The 16,981-nt window shown below is 35.2% G+C and overlaps 1 protein-coding gene across 1 annotated transcript in view; it reads left to right on the plus strand.

The window, feature by feature from the left end:
• DPP10 (dipeptidyl-peptidase 10 (inactive)) overlaps positions 1-16,981 on the plus strand; it is a 304,701-nt gene that overhangs the window by 216,268 nt on the left and 71,452 nt on the right. Inside the window, exons 6-7 of the mRNA XM_014940136.1 lie at positions 9,598-9,650; positions 9,747-9,828. Of these exons, the coding sequence (XP_014795622.1) occupies positions 9,598-9,650; positions 9,747-9,828 (135 nt within the window). The remainder of the gene's footprint in view (positions 1-9,597; positions 9,651-9,746; positions 9,829-16,981) is intronic.

Raw genomic sequence — 16,981 nt, forward strand, 5'->3', positions numbered from 1 at the left:
TTATGCTTGAGGCTTGAGATTTACCAGCTTCGCCGTCATGTAACAATGATTTCAGTGAAGTCATACCTGGTTTTTAATGCTGAAGGTGAATAAGCCAGAAAAAAATTCATATAAATTTTTGTCATAAGTCATCTCATACAAGACTCAAGAAACATATTTTACGTGATAGTGTAACTAATAGAATTTCAAATGACAGTGATATATGAGGCTTTCAGAAGTAGCAATGCAGAACATTCTTTTTTGAATAATTCACTCATCTGAAGTTATTACATATTCAAAAATGATTGAGTCGCATATCCAAATATAGGGTGGTCTGTCTCAGCTCTTGATGTAGGAGAAGAAAAAGAAGTTTCTGCAGCTATTCTGAACTGTGGTTTGATTCACATTACTGTTGGTTAGATGAACTGAGTTTAATTGATTGTGAATTAATTAACATTCTGTAGTGGATGTTTTTTTCTTGAGATAATTAATCTTATTGAAAAATTGTATGTGGAACAGTTGAGGCTTTAGCAGATTTTTAGAGGTGCTTTTTTGTTTGGAATTCCTTGACAGCCTTTTTTCTTATAGATAAATTACTTGTCTAGAAATGTCTTGCCTTTATATTTATTTTGGTTTGGCAGCATATAGTTGTTATGGGTGGCAATATTTCATACCCCAAACTATTAATGCTAACCATAAATTATTAACAATGATATGCAGTGTTTTTTATCAGTCGTGACAAGTAATTGATGTTGATTGAAACAAATAAATACAATGCTTTGCAAAGTTATAACCTTGTCATTTAACGTCAGTGCTGCAAATGCATCAAGCTATCTTAGATTAACTCTTTGCAATTAGATACAGAGCTTTAAGAAACAAGATATTCCACCTATAAAGGCCAAAGATTATGCAAAAATATGTACAGATTTAGCCATTAGCAATGGCAAAAATTACTGTTGTTTTTTTTTTTCCAGAATTGGGTAGAAACAAGAGGATTCAAAGATATGTGGAAACTCATCATCTCATTATTGTAGACTTCTTGACTGCTTGTTTCTCGAGGTTTACTCTGAAACCCACTGATGAACGCATTGGAAATCTCTGTCTGTGTGTCACGTTATTTAAATTGAGAAGTCCCATAAGCTTTGTTTTGGATGTAGGAGGTCAGGCACGATGATCAGAGCATTTCTAGCTGTATGAACTATGAAGTAATGTATCATTAATTGCAGTTTAAAATTAAGGTAAACTGAAAAAAATTACTGGATTTTGGTGAAAATCCACAACTGATGAAGGAATTAAGTTCTGTGCCTCTCTCTACCTCAGATATAATCCATATGAAATCAGTCATTAACTCATGTGATTAAATTCTTGCTGAATCTAGGACTGGGAAAATAATAGCCAAACACTACACCTCCCAAGAAAAAAAGGTACCGCATTTCTGAAGCATGGTGTTAACCATTTCTGGTGTATACCCCCTAAGTGGGTTGAGCTTTGGTATTAAGGGTCTGAGGTTTCACTGTATTTGTTGCCATGGCATGAAATCAACAGAATTCCAATCTCTAGTCAATACCATGTTTATAAACATGCAGAGTAAGTCCCTTATTGATACAGTGTGTGTTTTATTCAAACTCTTTATTTATAGTATAAATGTTATATAGTGGTTTCCTGTGTCTCTGTCTCAAAAGTTAATGCTGCAGAGCTCTCTCTTCACTTTTTACATACTTGGGCAGTCAGTTACATGAAACCCAAACATGACCATGCCATATCTAGTTATTTAATCCCCTTTAGAAGCAATTCCTATGCTGCAGAACACAGGGAGTCAGATTGGACAGACAAATGGGGAACATTTGAAGTGAATGATAATGGAATTTTAAAGGAAGGTGGATTTCATCTGATAGTGTTATTGATAACATTAGCATTATTAATTTATTTAGCACATAAATTGCAAAATGAATGGAGGTTTCATCCAGCAGCTGTACTTTGCCTTTGGCAGTAGTCATGCTGCTACTAATTTCTTATTAACTCCATCACAGGTTTTACTAACAGGGGTGTCACACATCTCGTAATACAAAGGGAAGAAAAGAATATATCATTTTTATTGTTTTGTTAAAGTTCTGGCTCAGCACATTAGATACTGATTCCATTCTCTGCACTGCAATCCTAGAAAAGTCACATGTCTTAAAGGTCATAAAAAGGAAATGAGGAAGAGAAATTTGTTATGTGAATGATGATCCTTTTTTTTTTTTGGAGATCAAGAAGTTGCTGCTTGGAATCCTGATGGCATAAGACAAAGATTAACACCCTTTCACTGTAACTCATTTGCTTTCAACAGACTAACAAAAAGGATGAAATCTGGCCACAAATAATTTGATGTTCTGCAAATGTGTAGCAGGATAAGAGTTTGTATCTGACATTAATGACCTGCTCAAAGTCTTTTCTCATTTTCATTGCTGGAAATCTGAATTAAACCAATATTTACTGAGCAAAACTGAGAGTAAAATATCACTAGCTAGAGGAAAAATAATTTAGATAATACTATACATAATTTATATAGCTAATAAGTATAGGTTTTTTATAATTTTGTATAATATGTATAGGCTGTGATTTTATAGAGAGTGAATGTGAATATATAGTAACTTGACTTACTGAAAATAGGTAATACAGCTATTTGCTTTGGCTGGCTCACTTCATGCTTACTGAAAATTAAGTAACAAAAGTCAGATCTCTACCGTACACAGAATAAGTTGTAAAGCCATCCAACCTCCTTTTAGTCTTAATTTGTATGTTGTCACACTGTGTGTAGATACTAATTGCAGTCTGAAAAAGCTGTGGCTGGATCAATGCAGTGTCATGCTTGAGAAGCTGTCCCAAAGCCCCGTTTTGCAAGCTCATGCACAACTAGCTCAGTGTTGCACGTCATCGCACTCCCACTTAACTGGGGTTAAATCATGTGGAATTAAATGGGTTGTGTGCATCTTTGGGATAGACTTACCAAAGTCATCAACACAGTTTCATATTGTCTGCTATGTCACTTATCTTTGATGCCACTGCAGCAGGTATAGTGCATTAATTTCAGTAATCCCTTCAAAAGGTCTTAGCAACCATCCTGTGCGGCTACATTTCATTACATTCACCTCATATTCTCTCCACTTGTTCTTGCTTATTTGTAGTTCATGGCATGTTCTACAGGCTCCATTTTTCTTCCAAGACACTTTCATCCTGAAGGCAAAAAAGGAAGCAATATAGGTTTGCATTTCCTTGTCCAAATTGAATTTTTGAGTCTTTAGTGAAGGTTTATTGAAGGTTTGATCTTGGAGCTGTGAATGAGATCCCGTTGTGTTGTCGCGTGGGAGTACTTCCTTGCATGAATTACGGATGAATGATTGGTTACCTTTTATCTTGGCCTTGTAATCGCTTTACCATGGCAAAGTCTTGTGGTTCAGTTTTGATCATAAGTAGATTTTTCAGTAATTCTTCAAACACTTAATTCAATTGTAGAAAAGAGGATGAAGGCAAAATCCTACTCACATTGCTGTTCTTCAAGCTGTGTACAGCAGCCAGTAGTTCCTGTGTCTGGCACCTACCAAGGCAGTTTGAAAACATGCCGAGCCATTAAACTAGCGTATTATGAAAGATCTTAAAGAGTGAGAAGGACTACTGATGAATGAACAAGTGAGCATCCTTGACAAGATGAATTCCTGTTTATTTCCCTGCTTCACTGTGTCCTCTCCCTTGATTTCTCAGTTCATGTGCATTTTGTGAAATGTGTTGTAACACAGGTTATTAATTGGGAAGGATCATTTTTAGTGTTAGGTAGTCTTTTTTTTTTTTTCTGCTGGGCTTAGGAATGTTTGTTTCTCAGTAACATTGTTGTTACATGTGATGGCCTGAAGAGATAAATGAGATAAGTTATTACCTCCTCCCACAAATCTTTTATTAGACCAACTGGTATAGCTAGAAAAAAGTAGAAAAGCTTTCAGGCACACAAAACCTTTTCCAGGTCAGGTTCTCTAAGCTTGGAACTGCCAAATAACTGACTTGTGCCTGTGAAGCAATAAAAGGAGTTTCTTGATCTTTCTGGTTTTATGAATGATACTGTTTGGAAAGCATCCATATATTGTAGCAGTTAACACTTCCCACAGCTACAGTTTATCGTTCTGTTTTTAATTCTAATTAATTCTTAGAATAATAATATAATACTTTTTCATGCAGACCAGTAGTCTCTTAAAATACTAAATTTTGTTTTCTGTGTGATCACAAGTGTAAATTATCTGGTACCTCACTGGTAAATCATAAAGATCTGTACAGTTTTGAGCCTTATCTGAAAAACTGCTTCTCTTTCCAAGTCAATGTATGTGTTTTGAGATAAGTGGGATGGGCGTGATGGCATAGTCTGCAATTTCAGTTATTTTATGATATTCTACTGCATTTTTTTTATTTAAAATGAAAGGCATGACTTTTAATCAGTCTTTTAGTTATTTGCTAGGTACAATACAAACAAATAGATATCTACCATAGGAATATTGTGTGTGAGATATATATTCCCCATTTGGTTGCTAAACTTCGGGATAACTGAAAATATTACTGCAGATGCTAAAATTTTCTGTGTATTTCATATACTGTCACCTTTTATCGTTCTTGCTCAGACTGAGTGCTGTTATACCTTGTGAAAAGTCTTATTTGAATCTGAAAGGACAATTTACAGAGTCTAGTGGCACTGAGAACTGCAGAGACAAGTTCGGAGTATGAGTGTCTGTGTAAAAATGAAAATATAAGACAGTCTGTTCACTACTTTGCAAAAAGTTATGCTAGCAAGGGGGCATCGTTATTGCTCTAAATAAATAACATGTGAAAGAATATAATGGGTTTATAATAGAGGAAATGGATAAAGGATGCATCAAGGTGTTTGGCATGCCTGAATATTTTGTGATTATAGTGCTGGGAGGTTTTAATGTCATCAGCTCTCCTCCATTTCCCTGCAGCTCAGGGCCCTCATCATCCTATAGATATACTGTTAGAGAGGTTTTCTTGGCAGCTTTTTAGTACAAACACTATTCTGCTGAGGGATGTTTTCCAAATTGCCCAAGGACAGTGCATTGAATATTTTCTGGAGTGAATTACAGAAATAGTGGAGGGGATTTGGCTAAGTGTGTCTTTCACGCTGTTTTCCTGCATCTTGCTGGGCAATGCATTGAGTTCCATGACAGTATTTCTTTTTTAGAAACCATTGAAAGGCAAAGACATTCCTTGAAAGGTAGAAAATGAAGGACATATAAAACCCAGAACAATATGTCATCTAAAAGTTCAGATCGTGATTGATAAGTGTGTTTTTTTTATTGTCGGCTGTTGGCTGAATAATAGATTGTTATTTCAATATGTTTTGACTGGAACAATTTCTCTTGAAATACTCTTTTCACCTTTTTCTTTTAGGTCCTTTGGATTATAGTTCTGTAATTTTACTTTTTTTTCATACACAAGTGCAGCTAACTTTTTCAATGTTGAGCAGCATCACATAAAAGCCTGTCTTCAGTTTATAAACTAATTAATGACTGAATTCAGAAGAAATATGTTATGCAACACTAGTTACCTACTGCATTCTGCGGCAAAAGAAAAATTAAAAAAAAATAGCTTGTGGGGGAGGTATGCTGTCTTTCTGCTCTAAAATGCCCTTTTCACAGTTCTTAAATGAACATTGTGGGGAATATTTTCCCCAGCTGATCACAACAGAAACAGGCGAGTTATTTACTTGTCAGAAAGGCCTAAACTCTAGCACAGCTTACATGCCACTCATGCAGGTAAGGCTCCTCATAGTGTCCCTCCTTAGCATGTATAGTTATATTATTAAATTATACAGGGCCTTATACATTTTCCTCCTTTATTATGACAATGAATAAATTACTGTAATGCATTTAATATTGTAAGAAGCTTTGCTCTCCTACATTGCTTCATTTCATAAAAATGTTCCCTGTATCTATATTCATTGATTCTCCTTTTTGTACCTAGATGATAAGCCTTTTTTCACTACAACCTCTCTCCCTTTTCCTCGGTTTCACACTAAAATGTGTAAATTTTTTTGTCAGCTGGAGTAATTTACAGTCCATGTTAAAATATTAGCCTTAGTTTAGTCTTTTGGTTCCACCCGAATTAGAAGGCATGGAGTACAAGAAAAGTTTGAACCCATTTTGGAATAGAAATGATAGCACTTTGGATTTAAATGATGAAGATGATGACCAGCTTCCACTGTAAATACACTGTAAAAGGGGCCAGTGCAGCCCCAGCTTTACCAGTGTGAACTCTCAGTCTGTATCTTTGCAAACTCCATCATTAATTACCAGATTTTTTTTCTGATTAGTGCACATCCTATAAAAGAAGAGTTGCAGGGTGGAATGCCCTAAGCCTAGGTGTGCCTCTTCCAGAAAGGGACGTGGCTGGTGGTAGCGTTGAAGGTTTGACCCTGGTATTTTGAGAGTCCCTGATAGTCCCTACAGTTAGCATCAGGCTTGGTGCCCTCAGCTGGGCTTCTCCTCTGTAATGTTGGTATGTCATGGATCAGGAGATGTGTGGTCCCAGCCACAGACATGGCTCTGTGCAAGCTAAAGCTTTACCACAGTAGTGGGGATCCTAAAAAGGATCTCCACAGGTAAGCCCTTATACAAAACTGTGAGAGTTTCCTAGGAATATGACAGTATGTAAGCCAGAATTGAGAAAGAAAGGTTTTCTATATCCTCTTTTTTTTGGTTTATTTTAATTTCAATAATGATGGTGTTTCAGTATGTGGCCTTTGTGAGCAGGATGAATTAGGAAACTTCCTACTTGTAATGTATTCAAGGTGTTCCTATTAAGAAATAAAAATAAGATGAATAATTTGAGAAAAAAGTCAGCATCCCATCTGAAAGTGACTTCATTGTAATGTTGGTCTCCTCTGGTTATGGAGCTCTTTCAAAGGTATTAATGCTGAAAACACAAAGATATTAATACTTCTACATGAACATTTAGATAGAAATTTTACCACAAGGCAAGAGGAGAGTTTTCACTGAAATATGAAGTGTTGTTCTTGCTTTATAACATATTTTCTGTTAAAGCTCTCATTATTTTAGCATTTCTTGTTGTAATATATTCTGTCTAATAATTTACTTTTGGAATATTTCTATTCTAAATACCTATCAGCTCTCTGTGCATTATCTGTACACGCTTTTCCCTTTTCCTGGAAGGGCAAGAGACCCATTCCTCTTCCCTGTGACTGGTTGTATGACACTGACCCCTTTAATAACAGCTGGCACGTGCCCCTCTGTGTAGCCTCTGGCAATGTAAGTCCTGTGCAGAAGCCACCATGAGTTAACCGTTTATGTCCCTTTGATCTGCTATCTTTCACCTCTAGTAATATAAAATTTATAAAGGAAAGCAGAAGCTTTGAAGCTAACAGTTTGTCTCATTGTCTTACTAGCAGTACTTCAATAACTCTATCTTGGTAGGTCCTCAATCATGTTATTACCAAGTTATTTCTTTCCAGAAACCCCACCGAAATTTAAAGATCATGGTATTTAAGCAAGTAGTATGCTTCTACTGTATATGTAATTACATGTATATATAGTATAGAGGCATGGTAGTATATATGTTTATGATAGCTATTTAGAGAAAATAAATCAAATTATTTAGAATATTTTTCTTGGTGTCTTTGTACCTCCTACAGCAATCATAGTATTATTATAATTTCTCTCTATTTCTGTCCCACTTAGCACTTCTCAGAAGAGGCTGGTACCTCGCATGACCAAATAAGCTGTGTCATAAACTGTAAAAAACCCACCCAAACAGTTTGGGGCATACTTATTAATAGATGTGTGATTCTTATGACTGAAGCAACGCTTTCGATGTTAACCATGAAAGACTTGGAAAATGGAAGTGATTCTTGTCTAAAAGGGAAATTTTCTAGAAAGGAAATTCAACTGTTGCACAAAGTACAGTTTCTGCTCTTACAGACCTTTGTGGGCTTCTTGCAGCATCAGCCAGCAAAGATTCTAAATTCTTGGTGTGTGTTCACAGGGAACTAATAATGGAAACAGAGTCAGTGGAAGGATGTTTCAGATGGTTCTGTTACTGAATGACCTCCAGCCAAAATAACAGCCTCTGAAACCCATCTCATGTGCTATAGTGGCAAATTCCAATGGCTTTGTTCGTGTGTGATCCTCCTTTGTCTTTTCTCTTTGGAGGAGATACTGACTGATTCCTGGTACAGACAATATATACTAAAGAATTCCCAACACACATATCTATATCGAGGTATTGGCTTTTCAGCTGTATCTGTTTCCATCTAACTGGAACTGGCCTGACACTGTCCAGAAATAAGTCCTTCATGAGCCAAGCAGAGATACTGTAACTGTAGACATGAAGCTACAGTAAGTCTAGTGAATGTCACCCTATGTTTCTTTCTGACAGTAGTTTACATAAAAAAGAAGATTCTCTCTCCTAATACGGTAATAATTAGTCCCAAACGTATTTTGTATTCCAAGACTAGGGAATAATTTAAATTTATAATACAATACAATGGGATTATGCTGTTTTCATGGTGCAAGATATAGTGGTAAAGAAAGTAGTTGGGTTAAAACCAATCAGCTGAGCCTGGAAGACAGCAAAATGTCTCTTATTCACTATATACATATTTATGTAGACTAATGTTTGACTTAGAGGAAATGTGTAATAGTTTGGTTTGATTTTAGCCCTTCAGTGTGGTGGTACCTCACATTACAAGCTGTACCATGCTGTTCTCCACCATGGATCTTCTGGGTCCATGTACATCAGGCCTTGAAATTTTGCACTTAAGTGACAATCCTGTTGATTTCAGTTGACTTGAACAAAATTTTAAACAAATAAAGACAGCAGCATAAGACTGTACATTAGATTTGCTTTTCTCTCCCACGAGAAAAACCTGGGGTTCCTCAGACCAGAAGTCACTGGAAACTTTTTGGTCAATTAGGAAATTTTACTAACAATCAGCTCTTTGTTTTACCCAAAATGTTGCATATGAAAAATCTCACATAAAACAAACTTTCCCTGAATTTCAATGAAAGTCAGTCAAAATCAGACTGAAACAAATTTAAGGAAAGCCACACCAAACACAATCCCAGTAAGCACTCAGTTTTTCTATTCTGTTCTGTGAGCAGTAGCCCAGAAGGTTGTACATAGCAGGTCAGAAACATATCATATGACCCCATATCTGTCTGCATTTCAAATAAAATAACTGTGATGCCCTTACATGATTTTTACCATGAAGAAATACAGGAAAAAAAGTAAATATTTTCTTAATGTATGCTTGTAAGGTTTTTTGGATTTAGTTTGGTTTGTTTATTTAATCCTTCAGTTAAATAGGAATGCAGATTTTTCTGATTGGGACCTTTTTGCAGTTATTGGACAGATGAAGTGTCAGGTTAAATTAATATATGAGTATGTTTGTCTGTCATACAGTGTTCAAACCCTGGTTCAAGTCTGATGTTTAATACAATAAATCTTTCTTTCAGTAATAAAGATATCAGTGTTTACAGGAATTGAAAGACTATCATAATGGTAGTCTGTACTTAATCCAGTATTTGGTTTTGTAATTCTTATGCTTTTTTTTTTCTGTCACAGGTTTTTCATTATTCTTATACAGCTTCATATGTGATTTATAACATACACACAAGGTAAGTCACATTGTTTTTTCAATATGTTATCATCAATGGTTCTATACATAAGGTGATGCCAGTGTGTTCAAGTGAAAATGTTTACATTTTTTCAAGGGAAGTTTGGGAGTTAAACCCTCCAGAAGTAGAGGATTCAGTTTTACAGTATGCAGCCTGGGGCGTCCAAGGACAGCAACTGGTAAGCACAGTCATTAAAAATGCTATGGTGGAAGTAGTTTAATGATGTATTTACCGCAGACAGACTGAAGTAAATAAAATAAATTTAAGGCCTTAAGATAAGTTTTCTTATATATTTCTGCCTGATGCTAGCATGGTCTTGTTATGGCTTTAAGGGGATTTATTTATTATTTTAGTCCCAATAAGCAAATTGTACAATTGTTGAAAGAATCACTTCATCAAATATGCACTCAAGTAATTTTCAGAATAACCATCTTTATCACTACTACTATGAGAGAAAGAAAGTTGAAGAGAAGTTTTCAAGTGCAAGATCAGTGAAAACTGTGGGCAAAAGCTTAACATCCAAAAATAGATGTGATGGATTCAATGAAAAGTGGTGTTTTCATTTCAGTATGAAAATTACTGCCAAGGTCGGTTGTGCTGCATTGAATTCATAATAGTAAAACCATAAATGCTATGTTTCACATATTGTTTTCTACCAAAGGTTTTACCATTTTTTATGAACATAAGTAACCCATGATCATCATGACCAATGTCAATATGAAAACAAAAAAATTGTGGTCTTAGAACAGCAGTCATTTTAAACTGAACTGTGTTGGTAGTTGAAGGCAAGAGAAAGACTTACAAAAGCTTCAACTCTCTGAATAAGAAATTCAGATAATCATTGTTACAATCTCCTAATAAACTCATTAATGCCCTCAGGCACTATCCCAGAGTCTTTTTGCACATGTGACTTTTTCATGCAAAGAGGCTATAAAATGAATGTCTAGAGAATATACCCTGTTGCTTATATCATTCATCAAGATGGTGAAATGTTTCTGGTTAGAATGTATTGCATTAAGCAAGTGGAGGCAGGAAGGAAAAAGTAATTGGCACGTGCTTGGTATGTTTTAATAATTAACCATATTAATTTGTTAATAACAAGAGCATGGTGACAAGGCTGATGGTAAGAAATACATAGGTTATTTACCAGGCAGTATTATGGAATGTGGCAACCTAGGTAGGTTGTAGCAGAAAGGTGCCTTTGGAAAACTGAGCAGAAGTAAAAAAAATATTTTAAATTAAATTGCAGTTCTTAAGAAGATTTGTCTGTGCTCTACCTCTGATAAGTAATACAACTAAAATGACATGCAGTGATTACTGAGAAATGGATTTTTTTTCACTGAGATGTATCTTAAGAATGGGGCAGACTTACCAGTTGTAAACTTCAGAAAAATAATGAATCAGAATAAAGCTATCTTTATGAGTTTTGACCAGATTGCTATTTTGGAAATATGTATGAATGTTTTCAGATACAGGCACAGGTGGATCTGCAAAAAAATAAGTGATCATTTTAGATATAACCTTAATTATCCAAATTTGAAAACGTTAGCATGATTTATACTTCAGTGAGTATAACACTACTCATCTTCGTTAATGTCCCTAGTAAAGTTAATGTCAAGCTTTAAAAATATCTGCTCTACTGTGGGCTTTATGGTGCCATATGGTCTGCAGAATTAGGAAATAATAACTTTGATTAAAACACAAAATCTTCTGAATGACACCAAGTGTTGTCATATAGATGTAAACCTGCAATGACAGCATGTTGAAGGTTACTTCCATAAGAATTGCCAATGAGAAGGATGTCCTCTTGAAACTGTTTATGTGGTAACAGGAGGCTTCTAAAGTGACAGAAGTGCCTTGCTACATTACCCTCCTGCTTCAGCAGCAAGCCATAAATGTAGTGTAGAAGAAGTGTGCATGAATAAAGACTGGTGTGAATAATGGTTGTTGCAACTGTCCAAAGGAAAAGCTGCCTCTAGCAGAAACATGGTGGTAGAGATCATTACAGCAGCATAGGTTAAGCAGAGAAAAGATGTGTGAATGAGGGCACATTGCCGTAATGTTTCTCGGTTATAAAATTTGTCACTAGAAAACAGCAATTTATTGGTGAGTTTTGAATAAAGATAGTACAGGAAGCAATTGGTGGTGAAACTGGGTAAAGAGGAAGCTTTAAAGGTAAAGACCTAAAGCATGGTAATCCAACAGCAGTAGCTATCGATGGCACATAAAGATGCAGTCTTACAGATTCATGTTGCCAAACACTAACATTGGTTTACCAGAGTCCCTTCCTAAACAATACTTATGTGTCTTTTCCAGATAATAAGGAAATAGTAATAATTCGTAAGTAAAGCAAGCAATATAACACATACTCTAAGTAAAATAATCACAGTGTGTTAACTTGAGCAGTCTCCAAAAGCCATTCATTACTGCTGATGGTCAATAGGAGAACATCATCTAGAAAGACCGTGACACATACCCCGTGGCCATCACATAAACAAATTATATGTAGCCCTCTAAAATGAAGGGGAATAGCATCCTTCCAGGTGTTGTACAGAAAGGAATAACAACACTACAATCATGACCAGTCAGCAAAATTAACATGAGATGTGGAACACAAGGCACAGGTATGCCCGACTGAGCCAAAGTCCTAACTTTATGATATAACTATTTGGAAGGTCCTGTATTAAATCCAAATGATGTGAGAAAACACATGGACTTGAATCCACTATTTTCAATAAATTGGCTGTAGTGTAAAATAAGATGTTTCCAATTCTTAGTTCTGCAGAAGATCTAAGTAACGGTGTAGCCTACAAAGGAATTTTAATTTGAGTTATTTAATGAGAGGAAGTTGTCAAACATTTCAAATAGATAATACAAGATGAAGAGGCAAAAAAAGAAGTTAAATCTTTGAGCAGGAAAAATTGTTTGAAACCAGGAGGTGCTTATTGCACAGAGGAGGGAATACAGCTGCAGTGAAATCAAGTACACAGTGATGCTTTACATCCTTGTGAAAATCATGCATCAGCCTGGTATCTACTGTTATGAGTAACTTCGAGGGCTATCTAATGGGACAGCAGGCCACATGTGGCTAGTGAAGAACAACAGAGTTAGGTTTATGTCAGCTACCAGGTGACTGGGCCATAATACCATTGTTTTGAAGCTATTACGGTGGTTGCAAGTTATTTCAGTTTCTTGCTATTTACCTAGAGTAGAGGATTTTGTAAAGATTAAGAGAAAAGCTCAGAGAAACATCTGCTGTTTGAGTCATGACATTTTGGTGGTGAAATTGAAAATGTTTGTCATCGGGAAGAACAAACTTTTATCTCATGAATTACTGTGTTTTAAGGTCACAGAGATGTTATTTTTGAGAACTGCTTTCAAGGTCACATTCTTTAAATTGCTATCTTTTAAGTGTGTTAGAACTAAGCCAGATCTAAAATACCTTTTTTGTATGTCTTAGTGTGTTAGGGAGCATATTTCCTCATATTTGATTCAAATTTTGGAAAAGCTCAGTTGATTATCTCATTACTTCTCTTCTATAGAATCCCTTACTTACAGCATTAAGTATTTCAAGGGAAAATAAACCAGCACAACGAGGCACCTAATTGGTTTCATCAGCATTTTTCTTCCTTTTGTTTAATTGATTAGAGGCCTCGTTGCATGTGTCTGAGAAAGAGATACCCCATACCTGGCAGGAGGGCTTTACTGAGGAGGAGAATGCTCGGAGGGATTTTAAAGGGCTTCTGGTCTAGAAATTCTCAGTTTTACATAAAGTTTCCTCTGCCTGGGTAGTAGCATGTTGTTTTATTTTATGTGAAATACTGTATTTTCACTTTCTTCTATGAACAAATATGCACATAAGTCTCTTTGACTTTGCATTTATAATAGGTGTTTTATGTTATTTATTGCATTGAGCTCATTTTTTCTTCTGATATATTAAGTGTTTTTGAAGGGAGCTTGAGTTATATGTTTGGATGGATCAGCATAAATAATGATCAATGGACTTATGTATGAATGTCTATGCATAAATAAATGCATATTTTAACAAAGCAGAAACCAAGAAAATAGTAAAGCTTTTCAGAATACTCAGGAGATAATTTTGTAGAAGCTTGATGGCTTTCTTTGTCAAAATTTGATGCCAGCGACCAAGACATAGCATTATGAAGCGGTAGGACTGAACATGAACTTTTATTGTGCTTTAATGTAATTTAGGTCATAATTGTGCAGGATTACATATTATCCTGTATACACAAAGAACTATTTGTTGACTGTAGCTGAATTGTGGGCTCAGGATGCTCACATCAATTTTGAGAAAATATGTTAAATATTAAAAAACAAGAAAATTACCCTCTTGTTCCGGAAAATGGAACAGGGTACTCACAGATAATAGGGCTTAGAAGCTGAGGGTTTTACAAAAAGAATGGGGAAAAAAAAAAATCCAGTGAAAAAGGACCTCACCTTATATTAAAACTACCTAAAAGCAAGCATACAAACAGAAACCCAGAAACAAAATAGAGAAAAATCTACTTTAACTGTTATTAACCAATGTATCCGTTCAACAAGTCTCTGCCCCTCTGCTTTGTGATCAGTCACCTTTATCCTTGTTGTCTCATTTGGAAGTTCATCAGTCCCTCCCCTCCCATCAGCACCTATTGGCCCACAAAAATGCAAATATCAATCAGACTCTTGAATTGCTGTATTAACATGACATTTCCTTACAATTGCCTTCTCTTGAAAATTTTAGCTTTTTTCTATGGCTTTCAAGTACCATTTTAGATAATAGAAATACTGCAGCAGAGAAGTTCTTTGATGTTACATTATTTGCCAGGTACCCAGAGAAAGCACTGGACTATTTTTAGTAAATCAGAAATTATCAGACACATATCTTGCTCAACAGATGCTTTAACAGCCATTAGTTGCTGAATGCTTCATTTACTATTTGCTCTATCAAGGTTCAAAGTCCAACTACTATAAAAAATGGTAACTTAACTTTCTGTAAAATATTTGCCATGTGTTTTATTTTTACATAATTAATGCTGTGGGTACTTGGCACCCCCTCCTGGCAAAAACACTTCCATTTGCAAATGAAGAAGAAAAGATCTCTCGGGGTTCATGAGCCAAGTAGAAGTTTAATTAATGCTAATGAACTAAGTCCTAAATAAATATATTTAACCTGCTGTTTTTATTTTCAAAGTCTTTTGCTCTTTTGACTTGCTGTATTTTTATATGAGTAACTTAAAATCACATATGGAAATGTCAAGGCTTTAGTTCATCTTTCCTTTTAATCATTATGCTAATGAGGCAAATGGCAGTAAAACTGAGAGGAAAATGTCTGCTTGAATTCATTCTGAAAATCAGAAAAAAACAAGAACATTTTAATGTGACATTAACCTCAGGTGAATTTTCTTATTTAAAATATGTGAGGGATTCCTTACAGAACTTCTGTACTTCAGTGCATAGGTGGAGATCCTTTGTCTTGCTGAGGATGTTTCTGTGAAGAAAGGGAACCAGAATGGTTGAGCGTTGCCCACTGAGTTGGGTCTTTAACGGATTTGACCATAGTTCTAGCAAATGCTGAAGTCGTGTCTTTCTGAAGGAAATGAGAAATTAAAGAGGCTACTAAAGCCTTTTTACTTTCTCTTCCAAATGTTTTTATTACATTTATAGATTCCAACTGGGAAACTTGCTATGTCAGAGGCTGAGGATTTGAATCAAAAAGTGAAAACATTTAAAGAAAGAAAGGCACAAAAAACCCTGTTTTAATACCAACTTTTGGCCAGCAACTAAAGTTTGATTGTGTATTATTTTGCAAGACTGGGCATTCTGGTATTTTGTGTTAGATGAAATGTGCTAAATGGTCAGATCCTGTTGTGAAATGATATGAAAGCCACTTACTGGCATACTTGCAAAAGCTTTCTGCTGCTTTATTTTTGGTACAAAAACTGCTTTTTATCAAGGTCATGATAAGTACAGAAAATATAGTTTTCTTTACATAAGAATTAGAGTATCCCTCCTAAGCTGCTTCTACACATTGCATTTCCTCTTGGATTTCTCAAATTAGCATTGTAAAATGTAAATGTTTTTTGCCTTTCCTTCTAAATAATTCAATTGGAACTATTCCTCAAATTAAAAATTAAATTATTAGCTTCTCTTAAGGTATTCTACTGAACTAATCTCCATTTTCAATTATTAATTTCTAAGTGCCTACTCCACTTAAATATAAATGGAGTTGGAGGAGGAGACAAGCATTAAATGCATGGTCAGTAGTTTCAAAAATGATAATCAATACAAAAGGAGTTTTGTCCATCTTAGAAAAGGGAAATGGAGATTGAAGCCAGAAAACACAGGCAGTCTGGGGAAACAGAGAAAAATACATTTTCACATATCAAGATTGGATATATTCAATAAAAGTTTTGTGAGCTCTAGAGAGCAGGAACATTTATAAATGGAAGCAATGCTAAGTTGAGCACAGCAGAAGTTCCTTCATCATTTTGCTTAGTGAAATGCAATGAACATGTCCTGCTATCAAAGGTAACTTAAAAATATTAAGGATTAGATATTGCTAGACCTTTGTGAAAATAGCTACCTTGCTGTATCTGAAAGAGGTGAAGAAATAATAAGAAAATCATATGTTTTATAGGAGCATTATTCCTCTACTACTGTTTTTCATGTGGAACAATAAAAGGCCCGGTAGCTTTATAGAGAATAAATTGAGAAGGGAGATAAAAGATATTTCCTTTCCCTGACTCTTATTCTATTATCACTGCTCTAGCATGCAGCTAATATTTGAATCAGTATGTAAACTCTGCACACAGGTAATGCACTTTTCCATCCAGTTTCATATCAATAACTGTTTTGTATTGGAAATTTGACGTATCTTTTTGCTGGAAATTGAATTATTTTTTCACATATATATATATATTGTGTGTATATGTATATTTACACAGTCCCACAAATACACATGCAAACAAGCACAGACACACATCTTTGATAGGAGCAGTCATCAGGATTTTTCTGTGCAGCAGCCTACAGGGAGCAATAAAAATAGAAATACGCCCCTCTGATGTAGACTATCATGTTGTTCAACATATGTATGTGTAACAAAGCATATCTGAGTATTCACACTTCTATCTATTAGCTAATATTAACTGCAAGTCCAATGGCTCATAAAATGCTGTACTTCTTGTGTGAAAATTGCATAGCTTTATGTAATGCAGAAAGAAGAAAATTAAACTTCAGAAGTCTAGAATTCTTCTGAAATAGCCACCCATAAAAACTACATAAAAAAATACACAGTCAATGAGAAGAGAGGTCAAAATCTGATTGAACCT

This window comes from Calidris pugnax, unplaced genomic scaffold, assembly GCF_001431845.1.
Source record: "Calidris pugnax isolate Ruff unplaced genomic scaffold, ASM143184v1 scaffold21, whole genome shotgun sequence".
NCBI classification, from domain to species: domain Eukaryota; kingdom Metazoa; phylum Chordata; class Aves; order Charadriiformes; family Scolopacidae; genus Calidris; species Calidris pugnax.